This window comes from Argentina silus, assembly GCF_951799395.1.
Source record: "Argentina silus genome assembly, chromosome: 19".
Taxonomy (NCBI): domain Eukaryota; kingdom Metazoa; phylum Chordata; class Actinopteri; order Argentiniformes; family Argentinidae; genus Argentina; species Argentina silus.
This window is the reverse complement of record NC_139673.1, coordinates 16,008,327-16,025,735: the sequence shown is the minus strand read 5'-3', so window position 1 is coordinate 16,025,735 and position 17,409 is coordinate 16,008,327. Positions and strand designations below refer to the sequence as shown.

Below are 17,409 nucleotides of genomic sequence, written 5' to 3'. Positions count from 1 at the left end.
TTTCAGGTAATTAAGAATGTATTGTTTATTAATATTATTGACAATTTGAGCTACCGTACTATGAGCACTTACATTGCAAATATAGGGAAGACAGGTCAACGAGCTCATTATTATTTTCTTATCGGTTAACTGAAGAAAGACTACAATTCCCATGTTTACTTAGTTCCGTCAATAGTGAAACGTCATCGAATTGCGGCGGTAGAATCGGCGGTGGTTGTTGTGAATAGTCAAAATCCACTTGATCGCCAATATTAAGTGAATTAAAATGATCCACGAGCTATTAATGGCGTTAAGCGGATATCATGGTACAATATTCACGTGGAACAAACGAACAGGTCTACAGGTAAAACAAGAAGTAGCTCGTATAGTAACACTCATAATTCTGCAAAGATTGTATGGTGGTGGGTGACAGCCAGCAGGAGGGAGCAAACTAGCCACTAACCTAGGCTACACATTGCAGAATTCTAGCTTGCTTTTTTAGCTGATACGGATACAACTCCACTGGCGATCATATTCTATGCTAGGCTATAGCTTACCTATAAGGCCCGTAGTAGCTATAGCTGTCTAGACAGCAACCAAGAATGCCTTTAGGTGTAGGTTAGTACCAGTGGAGGTACAAATCGGAGGACAGGCTTATTGTAAAGCATGGAATTGAGTTAGGAATGGCTAGTACATACAATGCTTGTGTTACTAAACCTCTGATTCTCCTACAGGTGTCCCAGGACATGCCCTTTCTCCATCCCAGTGAAACCAGTGTCCTCAACCGTCTCTGCAAACTGGGATCTGACTACATCCGATTCACAGAGTTCATTGAGCAGCACACTGGCCATGTCCACCAGCAAGTAAGTTCAACACCCAGATGCTGCATGAAAAAGCTTTGAAATGATGATTCAAAAGCATATGTTAAGGCTACCCTGGTTTAAGATTGGTTTATATTTTGTAATCCTGTTTGACCAATTGGTTTAGGTTCCTTTTTGGAGGCTAAAGGCTTCTTAGCCAAATCGTTTTTCGTAACCAAGACTATAGTGTTTTCTTAAATATTAAGTTTGTATATGCGTATTGTAGCCAGAGGTACTCTTGTCAAAGATTACTAACTGGTCCCCACAGGAGCACCATTGCAGTCAGCCAAACCAGGCTGGACTTAACGGGATTTACCTGCGGGCTTTCTGCACTGGGCTGGACTCCATGCTGCAGCCCTATAGACAGGCTCTGTTGGATCTCGAACAAGAGGTAGGGAATGTCATACTGTAAAGGTGATATATATATATATATATATATATCACTCACCGAACACTTTATTAGGAACACCTGCACACCTTCTCATGGTGGAGGTGGTGTAATGGTGTGGGGAATGTTTTCTTGGCACACTTTGGGCCCGTTAATACCAATCAATCATCGCTTGAATGCCACAGCCTATTTGAGTATTGTTGCTGACCATGTGCATCTCTTCATGGCCACAATTTACCCATCTTCTAATAGCTACTTCCAGCATGATAATGCACCATGTCCCAAAGCAAAAGTTGTCTCAAACTGGTTTCAAGAAAATGACAATGAGTTCAGTATTCTTCAGTGGCCTTCCCAGTCACTGGATCTGAATCCAATAGAACACCTTTGGGATGTGGTAGAATGGGAGATTCACAGCTTGAAAGTGCACCTGAAAAATCTCCAGGAATTGCATGATGCAGTCATGTCATCATGGACCAGAATCTCAAAGGAATGTTTCCAACATCTTTTGGAATCCATGCCATGAAGAATTGAGGCTGTTTCTACCCAGTATTAGTATAGTGTTCCTAATAAAGTGTTCGGTGAGTGTGTGTGTGTGTGTATATATATATATATATATAAAATATGCCATGTAGCTTAGCTGATGCTTTACCTGCATGTACTGTATCATGCATAATATTGCATGACTCATTAATAATATGCAAACTATCTGTTGTACTCTTTATTGCAGTTTCTTGGTGATCCACACCTGTCAATATCTCATGTGAATTATATGCTGGACCAGGTAATGGAAGCGACAGTGGAATAACTATCATATTATCATTGTCTTACAGTCATAATAACCGTCTCTCAGAGTTGTTGAGCTGTCTTTCTACTTTAGTTTCAGCTGCTGTTTCCCTCTGTTGTGGTGGTCGTGGAGACAATCAAATCCCAGAAGGTAAGACATTTTCCCTTTGATATATGGCGAGTGTTGCACAAAATCACATTAAAGAAGAGTGAGAAAGAGAGAAAATTAACGAAGACAGCCCTTCTCCCATTGCGCAAGACAACCATTGCGTTTTGATGTGTGTTCCACACATTTGGAGACCACTTATTTTAAGTTTTCTGTCGTGGGACACAACGTTGTCACAGCGTAGAGGGAACGCTGGGTGACGGGGGTGAGTGAATTAGCGTTACCAGAGGAAATGAGGTCGAGTCTTCCCTGTCCTCATTAGATCCATGGCTGTCAGATCCTGGAGACGGTGTACAAACACAGCTGTGGGGGGCTGCCCCCTGTCCGCATGGCCCTAGAGAAGTAAGTTACCTCTTCAGAGAAAGGTGAACTCCGTATAGTTAGTCATGCATACATGCTCTTCTTAAAACTTTGTCCGTTGTTATTTTTAAGCAGTTGTGTTAACTTTTCTCAGGCCTCTCGAGTCATTTTGCTTACACGGTTTTATGACACACACACCCCCACACACACACACACCCATCCATCCATCCATCCACACACACACACACACACACACACACACACACACACACAATATACCAATATCTGGTGTTATGTGTCTCCTGTGCAGGATCCTGGCTGTGTGTCATGGGGTGATGTACAAGCAGCTGGCAGCGTGGATGCTGCACGGCCTTCTGCTGGATCAGAGTGAAGAGTTCTACGTGAAGCAGGGGCCCAGCGCAGGGGGGGCAGCCGCCAACCAGGAGGAGGAGGAGGAGGACCTGGGGATCGGAGGGCTGAGCGGTAAACAGCTCAGGGAACTACAAGACCTGGTGAGTGTTCCTGCTCCAACCAGAGATGCCAGGTTAGATTGTGTTGTCCTTATGCACGTGTTTGATGCCATTCCTCATTCCATTCCACGCATTTCAATTAGCCCATCCTCCCGATTTGTACCTCCGCTAGCCTCCCTTGGCACAGGTTCAGGATTCAGATCTGATCTGGTTCCTGATGTGTTTTGTGTGTTCCTGACGGTGTAGAGGCTGATCGAGGAGGAGAACATGCTGGCTCCGTCGTTGCAGCAGTTCTCTCTGCGCACTGAGATGCTCCCCTCCTACATCCCCATCCGAGTGGCAGAGAAGATCCTGTTTGTGGGAGAGTCCGTCCAGATGTTTGAGAATCACAACCACAGCCCATCCAGAGCTGGTGAGAGTCGAGACATTTGACATTTACATTTGACATGATATATATATATATTTTAGCCTTGCTCTTAGTTAGGGTGATTTTAGTCTTTTAGTCATTCAGTTCTTTTAGCTCATCCTTTTTTTAAATGTTTTATATTTGCATTAATCCATACAGTCCTCATATGTCCTCTGCTTTTACTGTTTTAAACTCCCATGACTGTTATGCATATTATCCTCTAGTGCATTGTGTTGCATCCGTGTATGAAATGTGCTCTATAAATAAAGTTAGATTTTTTTATAAACAAAATTAAAATGTGCTTTCTATCATTCCATTCTCTCTCTCTCCTTTGTTTGTCCGGCGGTCCTCCAGGCTCTATACTGAAGAACCAGGAGGACTTGTTTGCTGCAGAGCTGCACAGACTCAAACAGCAGCCTCTCTTCAGCCTCGTCGACTTTGAGAACCTGATCGACAGCATCCGCAGCACAGTAGCAGAGGTGGGTGGCGCAGGATAATATGGTTACAAAGATACGTTTGTCTTTGTGTCGTCTGAATACCTGCATAGGATTAACATGATGAGACAGAACATTTCCACTGATCAATGTGTCTGTCGACATGCAGCACCTGTGGACATTGATGGTGGAGGAAGCAGACCTACTGGGACAACTCAAGGTTTGTATTTGAGAAGACCAGCTGAGCCTGTACGGTTTAGAGTGGTTGGGAGACTGTAGGATTCATACCTCTTTTGATTTTGTCTCTCTCAGATCATCAAGGACTTCTACCTGTTGGGTCGTGGCGAGCTGTACCAGGTGTTTATTGACCACGCCCAGCACATGCTGAAGACCCCACCTACTGCTGTCACTGAGCATGGTACATACAAATCAGAGTTTGTTACCATTGCTTATTCCAGTCATTACAATGAGCCCGTCCTCTGATTTCTACATCCACCAGCCTCCCCTGATACAGATCGAGGATCATGTTTATACTAAGCTACTCCTGGATATCCAGTTTAATACGTAAAACTGCACACACGTGTTTGATACCATTCCTCATTCCATGCATTACAATAAGCCCTTCCTCTGATTTCTACCTCCACTCGCCTCCCCTGGAGTACTATTCTCATTGAAGTACTTTATTTCTTCAGAAATGTGCTCATGACTGTTTTCTCTTCCCCATACCACAGACGTGAACGTGGCCTTTCAGCAGGCCGCCCACAAGGTGTTATTGGATGACGACAACCTCCTACCTCTCCTGCACCTCACCATCGACTACCAGGGGAAAGAGAGCAAAGGTTTGATTCCCACTTGTGATTTTCAATGGAAACCCCCATCTCAATAAGGCCTTATTTTGAGGAGGGAAGACATAAAATGTTGTATGTGCACTAGGGAATTTCTATTCACCTGGGAAGGAAGGCGTGTGGAGGAAGCCTCTGAAGTGAATTTGAGATGTAGTTGTGTGCCCACTTGTGGCCAATGTTATAGTTGGTTTTTTTCCCAGATGCCACCGGGACCAGAGAAGGAGCCACCCCTCCACAGGAGACCTCTCCCAGAGAAGTGCCCCCCACGGGCTGGGCGGCTCTGGGCTTGGCCTACAAGGTCCAGTGGCCCCTGCACATCCTCTTCACTCCCGCAGTTCTAGAGAAGTGAGTGTTTGTTGTGATTTTGTCTTATTTCCTAGTTATCAACAGCTGGAGGCTGGGCTTTTTCTCTTATCGAAAAAGAATAGCCTTTGGAATAGCCTGCCTGCCCTTGTTAGGAGGTCAGCGGCAGTCACCACTTTTAAGGCTCACCTCAAGACCCACCTTTTTTAGAGCTGCATATGGTTGCCCTTACCATCTCCCCCTCCCTACTGCCTTCCCCCATTCCCCATGTCAAGATTATTGTGTATCCTACCCATATGCTTTTATTTGTTAGATTAGATTAGATTAGATTAGATTCAACTTTATTGTCATTGTGCAAGTACAGAGACAACGAAATGCAGTTAGCGTCTAACCAGAAGTGCAAAATAGCAGAAAGTGCAATGAACAGTATTTACAGGTAGTGCAATATATGAGCAGTAAGTAGTGCAGTATAATATAAGTAGTGCAGTGTAAGCAGTATATGAGTAGCATTAGCATTATAGCAGAGTAAATAAGTTACAGTATGAGCAGTGTAGCAGCATATGAACTGTATAGGTAATGCAGTCTAGCAGTATATATATGTATTAACAGGAACATGAGGTAGGTAGCAGAATAAATATAAATATGGAATGCCGTATGAACAATGAACAGTATAAACAGGTATGTACAGTATGGACAGATATGTACAGAAGAGCAGTGGTATTGAGTAAGAGCAGGGGAGGGGAGTGATAGTGCAATTGTCCGGGGGGGGGGGGGGGGGGGGGGGTTGCAGGGGTAGTAGGTTGTCAGGTAGGTCAGGTAGGTGCAGTGTTGGAGTTCAGTAGGGTGACAGCTGCAGGGAAGAAGCTGCCTCTGAACCTGCTGGTTCGGGTGCGGAGAGACCTGTAGCGCCTCCCGGAGGGGAGTGGGGTGAAAAGTCTGTGGTTGGGGTGAGAAATGTCTTTGACGATGCTGCGTGCCTTACGCAAGCATCGTTTGCCCTGGACAGCTTCGATGGAGGGGAGTGAGGAACCGGTGATGCGTTGGGCAGTTTTCACCACCCTCTGCAGTGCTTTCCGGTCAGATGCCGAGCAGTTGCCATACCATACTGTGACACAGTGGGTAAGGATACTCTCGATGGTGCAGCGGTAGAAGTTCACCAGGATCTGAGGAGATAGATGGACCTTCTTTAGTCTCCTCAGGAAGAAGAGACGCTGGTGAGCCTTCTTTATCAGGGTGGAGGTGTTGAGGGTCCAGGAGAGGTCCTCAGAGATGTGGACACCCAGAAACTTGAAGCTGGTGACTCGCTCCACCTCAGTCCCGTTGATGAGGATGGGGGTGTGTGCGCCAGCTTTAGACTTCCTGAAGTCCACAATGAGCTCTTTGGTCTTCCTGGTGTTGAGAGTCAGGTTATTTTCGTTGCACCACACTGTTAGGTGCTGGACCTCCTCCCTGTAGGCCCACTCATCGTTGTTGCTGATGAGACCAATCACCGTTGTGTCGTCTGCAAACTTAACAATGGTGTTTGAGCCATGTACAGGTGTGCAGTCGTAGGTGAAGAGGGAGTAAAGGAGGGGGCTCAGCACACAGCCTTGTGGAACGCCGGTGTTCAGGGTGAGGGTTGAGGAGGTGTGGTTGTGAAGCCTAACAGACTGCGGCCTGTTGGTTAGGAAGTCTAGAATCCAGTTGCAGAGGGATGGGTTGATGCCCAGTTGCCTGAGTTTGGAGATCAGTTTGGAGGGGATGATGGTGTTGAATGCTGAACTGAAGTCAATAAACAGCATTCTCACATAAGAGTTAGTCTTGTCGAGGTGGGACAGGGCGGAGTGAAGTGCCGTTGAAATGGCATCCTCTGTACTCCTGTTCTGCCGGTAGGCGAATTGAAAGGGGTCCAGTGTGGGTGGTAGGCAGGTCTTGAGTTGAGCTAAGACCAGCCTCTCGAAGCACTTCATGATGATGGGCGTGAGTGCCACTGGTCGGAAGTCATTTAAGCTCGTTGCAGTGGAGTGTTTTGGCACCGGCACGATGGAGGTGGTCTTGAAGCACGCGGGGACAGTTTGAATATGTCAGTCCAAACCTTAGTCAGCTGCACAGCGCAGGCCCTGAGGACGCGTCCGGGGATCCCATCAGGACCAGCAGCCTTGCGTGCGTTAATCCTGCTCAGTGCCGCACCCACGTCGGTGGGAGATAGAGTGAGGGGCTGGTGATCCGCAGGGAGCACAGCCTTGATGGCCACCTCCTTGTTGTCCCTGTCAAAGCGGTCATAGAAGTGGTTCAGCTCATCAGGGAGGGAGGCGTCAACGGAGAGGGGTGAGGTGTTAGTTGGTTTATAGTCTGTGATGGCCTGGATGCCCTGCCACATGCGTCGGGGGTCAGAGTTGTTCCTGAAGTGATCCTCTATCCTCAGCTTGTGGTTGTGCTTGGCCTTTTTGATGCCCCTCTGCAGATTAGCCCTGGATGAGCTATAGGCCCGAGCATCCCCTGATCTGAAGGCAATGTTGCGTGCCTTCAGCAGGAGTCGGACCTCACTGTTCATCCATGGCTTCTGATTAGGGAAAGTGGTGATCCGCTTGAGTGTGGTGACACTGTTGATGTTAGAATTGATGTAATCCAAAACAGAGGAGGCATATGAATCAATGTCCGTGTGGGAGTCATGGGTGGCCTGAGTGGCAAACACACCCCAGTCAGTGTTTCCAAAACGCTGCTGGAGCGCTGAGTCCGCTCCCTCTGGCCAGACCTTGACTGTCCTCACTGTAGGTTTCACTCGTTTGATGAGTGCTGAGTACTTGGGCAGTAGGAACAATGAGAGGTGGTCTGATTGACCTAGGTGGGGGAGGGGAACGGCTTTGTACGCATCAGCCATGCTGGTGTATACTTGGTCCAATGTCCTGTCTCCTCTGGTGGGGCATGAGACATTTCGGTGGAATTTGGGCAGTACAGTCTTTAAGTTGGAGTGATTGAAGTCACCCGCGACAATGAAGGCTGCCTCGGGATGCAGAGTCTGTTGTTTGCTAATGGCAGCATGCAGTTCTTTCATAGCAATCTTAGCATTAGCATCCGGGGGGACATAGGCTGCCGTGATAACAGTTGACGTGAACTCTCTGGGCAGATAGAAAGGTCTACACTTAACCATGAGAAACTCCAGGTTAGCTGAGCAGTGACTCTCGGTGATGGTAGTGTCCGTGCACCACGTCTTGTTTACATAAATGCACAAACCTCCACCTCTGGTCTTACCGGAGTCGCCTGCTGTTCTGTCTGCTCGGAGAACGTAGCGCCCTGCTATCTCGATAGCATTGTCGGGAACCTCGCTGTTGAGCCAGGTTTCAGTGAAAACCATGACGTTACATTCCTTAATCCATTTGTGGGTGATGATCCGCAGCCGCAGTTCATCCATCTTGTTTGCCAGGGAACGAACATTTGCAAGGAAAAGGCTAGGTAGTGAGAGTCGGTGTGGAGTTAGCTTTAGCCTAGCTCTCAGCCCACCTCGGCTCCCTCGCCTGTGTTTTCGTTTCCGAGCCGGTCTGGGGCCTCTTCCGGTCGGTGTAGCGGAGTTAGCTGGACCCGCTGTTTTGGTAATCTCGGGTATATCGTCGATTATGTGTTTTGTTCAGGTTTGGTTTGTATATGATGTACAGTATGCAGAGACCTTGATGAAAATGCACTTTAAAACCCAAAACAAAACGTATCCATTACAAAATCTATCAAACATTTTGTGTGTTTGTGTTTCAACATTTATTTGCAATGCTTCCTGTTTTCCCAGGTATAATGTGATATTCCGGTACCTGGTGAGTGTGCGTCGGGTGCAGTCGGAGCTGCAGCACTGCTGGGCCCTCCAGATGCAGAGGAAACATCTCAAAACAAACCAGACGGATGCCGTCAAGTCGAGGCTGCGCAACCACATGGCTTTCCTGGTGGACAACCTGCAGTACTACCTACAGGTAATGTCCAAATCAAATCAACGTTTATTCGTCATATACACAGAATACAGCCGTAGGCGGGGCAGTGAAATGCTTTGGGCAAGCTATCTCCTCAACAGTGCAGCAAAGTAATAATAAGACAATAAAATAAGCTGATATGCAAAAGCGCATCCATTAAATCTTGATGCTATGAATGTACTGAACAATGAACAGGCTTTCTTTATTTAATTGTCTTATGTAAAGACAGAAGGTGCTTAATTCAGCGTATATGCATTTAAAGAGAGACTGACAGATCTGCCCGGTCACTTCATGTGTTTGTGTGATATGTCTGACGTGTCTGTCTGCTGTCCTAGGTGGATGTGCTGGAGTCTCAGTTCTCTCAGCTGCTGCAGCAGATCAACTCCACCAGGGATTTCGAAAGCATACGGCTGGCCCATGACCACTTCCTTAGCAACCTGCTGGCCCAGTCGTTCATCCTACTAAAACCTGTAACTAAGCACCTCGGATAAAACATTTCAGATGAATACAATATATAACGATATACAACTTTATATAAGCAAGACCTTTGTGTCGCAATGTTTTCAATGTTTCTGAACCTTTCCCCTCCAACCCATACTTCAGGTGTTCCACTGTTTGAATGAGATCCTAGAGCTGTGCCATAACTTCTGCTCACTGGTCAGTCAGAACGTGTCTCTGCTGGACGAGAGGGGGACAGCCCAACTAGATATCCTGGTCAAGGTGAGGCGCTATATCTTTTGTAGAGTAGCCCCCCACAATGGTAATGTATTGCGTCTACATCAAGGGAGGCTGGTAGAGGCAGAAATCGGAAGACAGGCTCATTGTAATGCTTGGAACGGAATGGTACCATTCCTTATTCCGTTCCATGCATTACAATGAGCCCGTCCTCCGATTTCCACTTCCACTGGTCTGCACGTCTCGTTTAAACAGGGGGATTCAACGCACATAATGTACTGTCATTCCAGGGCTTCAGTCGCCAGTCCTTCCTGCTCTTCAAGATCCTGTCGAGTGTGCGTAACCACCAGATCAACTCTGACCTGGCCCAGCTCCTCCTCAGGCTGGACTACAACAAGTACTACACCCAGTCAGGAGGCACCCTGGGCAGGTAGGAGGACACCTGTACTCCCCTCCTCCCTACTACCATTCCCCATGTCGAAATTGCTGTGTACCCCATGTATATACTTTTATTTATGTAAAGTGTTTTGTTTTTATATGATGTATAGTGTTGAGAACCTGGTGATAATTCACTTTAAAACTAAATCAACTTGAAACTAGTCTAGGGTCCTGTTCCAATACTTTCAAAATGCATCCTTCCTCCCTCCCTCGAGGATATCCCTGACCTTACATGATTGGACTGGTCAAAGCAAGCTTTTCATTGCATTGCTTCCATCAACTGTCATGTCAGATTAGTGATTTTTTTTTAGGAAGGATGCATTTAAAGTATTCAGCAAGGCCTCGAACACTGTTAAGATGCTGCCAAAGTTGAGTACCGTAATCCTTGCTGCACTTCACACTGAACCGGTCTGCTTTCATTGGCAGTTTTGGATTGTGAGAGGAAGTGAGATATGGGGCATGCATCCCAGACCCGACCCAAGTTGGATGGCAGACCTGGAGGATTGGACAAAATATTGCATAAACTTCATGCTGTCCTTTAGTTTAACAAAACGTCATTGCTCCCCTGTAGATGACAAATACTCCACTTTCCCCTGTGCCCATAGAATCTCAACCATTTGTCTTTCAATCAATCGATATGATTACTGTCCCTTGTGTAAATTGTAAATATTGTGAACTATCATTTGTGTTGGTTTGTGCCTTTTTATATCCGGTATGCAAAAGCAGACAAATAAAAACACCATTAAAATAAAACCATTGTCACAGTTTATTATTCCATAAAAACAGACAGGTTAAAACTATATACAACAGAGGCATGCAATAAAACGGATACAGGACATTTAACATGGTTGAAGGTGTGTGTGTGTGAGAGGAGTTGGATTAAGATGAGGACAAGTAGTCATGGCGATATTGGGGGTTGCTATGGTATTCCAGGCGCTCCCCACAGATCAGACTCTGGATCAGCCACTCAGGTGACACCAGCGGAACTTCCTGTGATGTCACACTCTTCAGGACCAATGGCGGACAGGTGTGGTCGGTGACCACCACATCAAACTTGCCCTCGGGAATGTCTGTGGATTGTCACACAAACACCACATTACAATAACGCATACATTCTGCTATAGCTTTCATGATCTTATGTCAATGGCAGGGGAGGCTGGTGGAGGTAGAAATCGGAGGACAGGCTCACTGTAATGAATGGAATGGGAAATGGCGTTTGATACCATTCCTCATTCCATGCATTGCAATGAGCCCATCTTCCAATTTCTACCTCTATCAGCCTCCACTGGTCACTGGACCTACCAGAGCTGTCCTTGTCTGCTTGGTGCTGTCTCACAGAGGCCGCTCCACTCAAGGTCAGCAGCTCGGACCACAGCTCCACAGGCTCCTCCAACACCAACAGGACCCGCAGGGCCTTGAACGGGCTGCAGCGGGGATGCCTGATCAAAAAAGACAAACAAAACAACACATTAGCATCATATTCTCACTGTGCCATTTCCTAGCAACCCTAAGGAACACACATGCTAATTAAGCTATTAACATGCTCTCGCATTCTTAACGTCCTACACTACACAGATCGGTGGTGGTAGAAATCGGAGGATGGGTTAATTGTAATGAACATAATGGTATCAAACACACATCTCATTCCAATGCGTTACAATGAGCCTACGTCCTCCCATTTCTGCCTCCCCTGTTCAGGACGTGAGGCAGCGAGCCGGGCCTCGTCTCCTCACCATTCCATGATCTTGTTGTCGGGGCCCATGCCAGCAGGCAGCAGGTAGCTCCTGTAGTTCAGCAGCTTGTTTTCATGGCAACAGTCTCTCACCCAGATGTGAGACACACACGGCACGCCGCTGGCCACACACAGCAGGTACTTCCTGGTTCGGCAATGCTGGTCAGCGATCAGCAGGCTCTGATAGGCTGCCTTGCACTACAAAGGAAGCCGATCACAGAAAGGGGGGGGGGGGGGTGAGAGGGTGAAAACAGGTCCCAGAGGAGGTGACATCACTGTTAGGGAGAAATGTTATAACACGTTGTTGTTACACAGTGTTCTCACCTGTTCCTCGTTGAAGTCATGGAGGATGAATGCTCCCCCTGCCTCCAGCTGAGTCTCAGTGTAGCATTTGTTATACGGGGCTGTCTGCACGTACTCTAACGGAGAGAAGGTTATTGTTACCATACAATCATAAAGCAAATAGTCTGTGTATTGCACCTGTAGCCTACTGCAGCCTATTGCAGTGATATGGGTCATATCCAACCCATTAGAGCATCTTTTAGGCGATTAGAATACACTTGGATGTCATTGTTATTTATGACAGCCCACAATCAAGTTGTTGGGGACAAAGGAAATTATTGATGTTAATTAGGGCCCGCGAAACAAAAAGAGTTTGGGGGCCCCTGTCTTTTGACATTGTGTCACCGGGATCACATGACGCCTCAACTCACCCTCCTCTCCATCAGCCATTGGCTGGTTGGTCTGACGGTCGTCCTCCGATGACGCGGTCAGCATGAAGGCGAAGCCCATGAAGAGAGATGCACTCTGGGGCAGCGGGCCGTGGGTCTCCACCAGATTGCTGGGGTCACGGGGGAGGTCCGTACCGCTGCCAGACATGTTACACACTCCCACACGCTGACCTACGGGGACGGGGACGCAGACAGGCAGTCAGAACAGCCTGTAAAGCAGGGAGCTAATATAGGATAGGGTTATAAAGCAAATGGCTTTAAAACATTTGAAAGGAACAGAGCAGGGGAAACAGTACCATGAACAAAATGAAGGTTCTGCTCTAGAAACCAGTAAAGAATGAGTGGTAGGTGGACATTCCGTTCATGAGAAGTCCACCGTGATTCAAAACCATCATTGAACAGCTTAATAGGAAGACAGACATTGGAAAGACGGTATTTCTAAGCAAATACACCCGTGCAGAGTATGAAATATACACCTTCCCCATCTCCACATTTTGACCAACACCAGCCAATAGTCCATTAGTAGTGATTCACCTACCAAGTCAACCTAGGTAGAGGACGAGGACAGCAGCACAGCATGGACATGAGGACAACATGGAGGGCAAACAGGCCTTTGTGGGTCTCAATCCCTCAGGCGTTACAGTGATTAGTATTTTAGTAATATGGAGAGCTTGTCCTCCCACACAGTCTTAGTCAATACTATAACAATTCTGTAAATATACAATTCCAATATACAATGCCTCTTTGCATAAAGCAAGATAAAATCCTATTACTGCTGTTCATAAAAAAAAAAGTACTAAGATAAGAATTCCATCACACTTTTGTTAACGAAGAGAAAATACTTTAAATTAAACCCCTGTAGTTCATGATTACATTTAGATAAAATCATTATTAAAAACTATCAACATTGACGAAAATACTATTAAAAAGATACACCAATCTATGGTGATTTACATATAAATTAATTTGTAGAATGTATTAAAATCCTGTATCTATCCAAGGCATCATTGAGAGCTCGGTCCACAGCTCTGGGGGGCTGTATGGTGTTCAGGGTCAGGCTAGGGTGAGGCTGGGCTGTACGGTGTTCAGGGTCAGGCTAGGGTGAGGCTGGGCTGTATGGTGTTCAGGGTCAGGCTAGGGTGAGGCTGGGCTGTATGGGGTACGATTAGGGTTGAGGCTGCGGGGTCTGGTTAAGGGTTTAGGGCTTTGGGTTAGGATAAGGGTTGGTTTGGGGTTCAGGCGTTGGGTTAGGATAAGTTGGTTGACCAGGTCTTCATACCGGCTCTGGACCCCCCTCTGCGGCCTCTCTTGGCAGGGGTTCTCTCCTCCTCTGTGGAGCTGATCAGCTTCCTCTTCCCAGAAGGGCCGGGGGTCCGGTGGCTGTCAGCCGAGCTGCGGTTGGGGGTCTCCTGGCCCCCTGTGTTGCCCCTGCGCCTCCTCTTCCCCTCCACCAAGTTATCTAGAGACAGCGTTAAGAGGTTGAAATGTTTATTTACATGGTCACTCCTCAATTACTCCTAATTAACTATAATTAACATTATATAACATTGTCAACGGTGCATGACGTATTCATTGCTGTGGTGTAAAGAGGGTCTGGGTATGGCAGTCTTACCCAGGCTGATGTCGGAGGCCTTGGCCAGGGGTGTGGAGGGTTCGTAGGGGCCCAGGCCGAACTGCTCCCGGAGCTTGTTGCTCTGCTCCATAGACAGGATGACGGAGCTCCTGCTGTACCACTGCTTCTCCTGACCCTCCCTCTCCACACTGTAGAACAGCTGCTGGCCCTCCGTCTTATGGCCTTTCACTATACCTGCAAACACAGACACACACAAGAGAAATTAGCATGGTCTTATGACCCTATGGCACTTTTCCATGAAAACACACATCGCTAATACAGACACCCAGAGGACAGCAGTTAGCATGGCAGGAGATGGCCACCACAATTAAACTGTGTCCCCGCCTTCCTCTCCTCTCCTCTTCCTCACCTGTGCTGAAGTACTCGTCCTCCAGCAGGGCGGTGACCTCCGTCTCCATGGGGATGGGGTCACACAGCAGGATGTCCTTCCCAGAGACCTCACACTCGTAGCTGTCGTCGAACAGCAGCCGGAACCTGCCTTCCCCAGAGTCCTTCTTGATGCAGCCAGAGTAGAAGTAGCCGTTGGACGACCACTTGGCCACCACCCTCAGCCCCACGAAGCTGCTCCCGGCCTGGCTGCCCTCCTCGGGGGAGGTGGTGAGGGAGTCCGAGCGGCTGGGGACCCCAGGGCCCGCGGGGCTGTCTGGGACGCGGGGGGGCATCACGCGGGTGTAGGGCTCGTCCTCGGAGGAATACAGGGGCTGTCCGCGAGCGTTGACCCGCTGCATGGCACCTCCGCCCCTGGGAGAGTGACCAGGAGGGGGTGGGAGCATGTTACTGGGGCGGAGACCACCACGGTGACATACTCAATATGTTGCAGATAGAAATTAAATGTATCGAATAGATACGCATCACTTATCCTGTGGAATATGAATATATATTTCTACCTACAATGGTCGTTGTCAATGCAGTCAGTGATATTACACTAAGCACTTATTTCTCTGGCAACCTACAGTATAAACTAGAGAGAAAAAGGATGGAAAACAGAAAATGTGACTGTGTCTGCAGCCAAAGACCCTTTAGAGACCAGTGTTAAGTGCAAACACTATTGTCTAAAAGTTGAAAGGATTATAAAAGGAAAGTGTTAGCAGTGGGGGTGTGGGATTGGGGAGTTGGTTGTTGTAAAACTACAAACTACTGCTGGCCACGTGAGGTGATTGCCTTTACTGAACCTCCATAACTAAGACCTGCCCAGCCACAGCTCCAGCGGTGTCCCCCGGGAGGGCTCACCTGGTCAGGGGTGATCGGGACGGAGGTCTGCCCCTCCTGGCCCGTCCTCGGGGGGTCAGTGGGGTGACGGCCCGGGACCCTCTGTCCTCTATGAACTCTGACCCTGCCGTCTGAGCCCTGTGTCCCCTCTGCTGCTGCCCACTCCCCCGCCTGGGGCTGCAGACACACACAGAGGGGAGGCACGGAACAGGGAGGGATCAGGGGATGAAGGCCCCCCCCCCCCCCCCAAACCCCCACCGCAGTGTACCGCAGAGTTGTCAACAGGGAGAGGGGGCATCTTAGTAATGATCATACCCATGCACGTGTTGAGTTAGGAGATTGTTTGGGAGGGGAGGGGGGGAAGAGTTGTCAGACAGAGAAGAAATGAGAAGACTGCTGATGCATATCTGTCAACATTTCAGAGAACAGCTCAAAGGCCACAAAGGATACTGACCCCTTATTTACTTTGTCTTATGAATTTCTTGGGATAACTGTATATGTTTCTGTGTGTTGACAGGTATGCATTCAGGAACCAGTGAAGAACATAGACATTAAGTTAAGAGGTTAGAGAGGGGCGTCATAAGAGAGAGTGTTAACAGCAGGATAAAGTTAATTCCATCTAACCTCCTGTCAATTCAGCTATACATGCAGTCTAAAACTCCATCTCCAACAGCTCTCTCCTCGCCATTTCAACTCAACTGCCAGGGATCTTAATAGAATAGACCCCCAGCTCTGTCAGCTAGCCAGGGAGATGGGGGGCAAAGGTGTGGAGGTGGTAGTGTACCTGGCTGACTTGGCCCCTCGGCTGGGGGGCATGATGAAGTCAGGTCTCCTGACAGGGCCGATGCCGGTGCTGGTGCCCCCGGAGCTGTGCTGCAGGCTGGAGGCCTTGGAGGACAGAGAGCTGACGTCACCCAGGTCACCGGAGGTCATGGAGCTGCCAGTACGACACGGAGAGATGTCGCTGTCCACCACGCGGCTGTCCACCACCGGCTCCTCCGACTCCTGAGGGACAGACGGACACACATACACACACACAAGCATTAGACACACACAGGCACACACAGGCTCACACACACAATGAGAGTCAATAAAAAAAACAGCAGGACTTGGGAGGAAGCTTTAAAACAATTAGAGGACAGTACATCTAGTGCTGTGACTAAAAGTGAGATTTTGCCCTTTAAAACATTACAATCTAAAATAGTTAATCTTTTATTTTTATTAGCTTATTAGCTCATGACCTCCATATCAGAAGACAGCTCTGATTGGTCCTCACCTCAGACACCTTGCGATCGACCTCTCTCCCGTCCTCGTAGTACACGTCCGTTATGATGCGCGTGATGGTGGTCCGCACTTCCTGGATGGTCCGCACATGTCTGCGATGGGCGGGGCCAGCAGTTGCCCTCGAAGGGGGCGTCTCTGGCTCACCCTATCACCCAAAGGGGGAGGGAATGTTATTCATGGGCCAGGTGTTATTCTCAGTGCTCTTTCAGAACCGAGCAGAGAGATGAGAGTGGTTGGGTTCTTACCCTGGCTGGTGGGGAGTGGGGACCACTGGCCTCAAAACTGGTCTGTTGAGAGACAGCCCTCTGACGGAGCTAGAGACAGAGAGAGAGAGATTGGAGTAAACAAGGTGTCTGAGTGACAAAGTGACCCCTAATTAAAGATAAATAAATCCAAAAAGTGACTGAAGTGGTAAGCAACTGAAAGTCTCGATAATATCAATAGGCAAGCATAGCCTCGTCCCCCTGTGGTCCTAACCTTGCTGGAAGGACTGGAGGTGATGATGGGGTTGCTGTCGAAGCTGGTCTGCTGGGACACAGCCTTCTGTCTGATGGCAGCCCTGGTTGGGGTGGACGGCTCAGGAGCCCCAGACTGCTCCCTCTCCCCAGCCGAGGTGCCTGGCTGTGGGCTAGGCTGCTCTGCACGGCCTGGGGTGGACGGTTCAACCAGAGGCCCCTTCTCTCGCGCGCTCGGACGTCTGGCCTCCGATGGCGGCGTCCCCATCACTTCCTGGAGGGGGCTGGGGGAGGGCTTTGATTGGCTGTTGGGGAGGCTATGACATCCCAGGGAGGGGGAGGAGAGGGAGGGTCGTTGGGAGTTCCTCCCTTGTGGGGGCGTGCTG

General features: G+C 48.3%; 2 protein-coding genes across 3 annotated transcripts in view; one reads left to right on the top strand and one right to left on the bottom strand.

The window, feature by feature from the left end:
• The first annotated feature begins 191 nt into the window (after nt 1-191).
• Nucleotides 192-10,721, top strand: tubgcp4 (tubulin gamma complex component 4). Of its 2 annotated transcripts, none has more exons than XM_083691558.1 (18): nt 192-343; nt 714-842; nt 1,108-1,230; nt 1,955-2,008; nt 2,105-2,161; nt 2,439-2,518; nt 2,787-2,988; nt 3,193-3,358; nt 3,707-3,831; nt 3,956-4,006; nt 4,099-4,204; nt 4,518-4,625; nt 4,832-4,976; nt 8,692-8,869; nt 9,202-9,336; nt 9,470-9,586; nt 9,832-9,971; nt 10,406-10,721. In XM_083691558.1, the coding sequence occupies exons 1-18, from the start codon at nt 266-268 to the stop codon at nt 10,416-10,418; spliced, it is 2,007 nt and encodes a 668-aa protein (XP_083547684.1). In that variant the 5' UTR covers nt 192-265; the 3' UTR covers nt 10,419-10,721. The 2 variants fall into 2 exon arrangements, with proteins under 2 accessions (XP_083547684.1, XP_083547683.1); XM_083691557.1 differs by having other exon boundaries at nt 1,066-1,230.
• The window catches only part of tp53bp1 (tumor protein p53 binding protein, 1), a 14,221-nt gene continuing 7,533 nt past the window's right edge, over nt 10,722-17,409 (bottom strand). The window contains exons 16-28 of the mRNA XM_083691268.1: nt 17,046-17,406; nt 16,814-16,882; nt 16,561-16,713; nt 16,069-16,289; nt 15,306-15,461; nt 14,425-14,816; nt 14,055-14,249; nt 13,722-13,901; nt 12,425-12,613; nt 12,036-12,130; nt 11,713-11,909; nt 11,282-11,418; nt 10,722-11,049 (exon numbers count right to left, since the gene is read on the bottom strand). Coding sequence (XP_083547394.1) covers nt 10,859-11,049; nt 11,282-11,418; nt 11,713-11,909; nt 12,036-12,130; nt 12,425-12,613; nt 13,722-13,901; nt 14,055-14,249; nt 14,425-14,816; nt 15,306-15,461; nt 16,069-16,289; nt 16,561-16,713; nt 16,814-16,882; nt 17,046-17,406 — 2,536 coding nt within the window. The 3' untranslated portion in view covers nt 10,722-10,858. The remainder of the gene's footprint in view (nt 11,050-11,281; nt 11,419-11,712; nt 11,910-12,035; nt 12,131-12,424; nt 12,614-13,721; nt 13,902-14,054; nt 14,250-14,424; nt 14,817-15,305; nt 15,462-16,068; nt 16,290-16,560; nt 16,714-16,813; nt 16,883-17,045; nt 17,407-17,409) is intronic.

Excerpts from the sequence above, each read along its gene's own strand:
- tubgcp4 (XM_083691557.1), top strand. The coding sequence starts at position 266 with ATGATCCACGAGCTATTAATGGCGTTAAGCGGATATCATGGTACAATA. Across the intron at positions 2,009-2,104 it reads TGAATTATATGCTGGACCAG|TTTCAGCTGCTGTTTCCCTC; the intron begins GTAATGGAAGCG and ends TTTCTACTTTAG. Across the intron at positions 3,359-3,706 it reads CCACAGCCCATCCAGAGCTG|GCTCTATACTGAAGAACCAG; the intron begins GTGAGAGTCGAG and ends GCGGTCCTCCAG.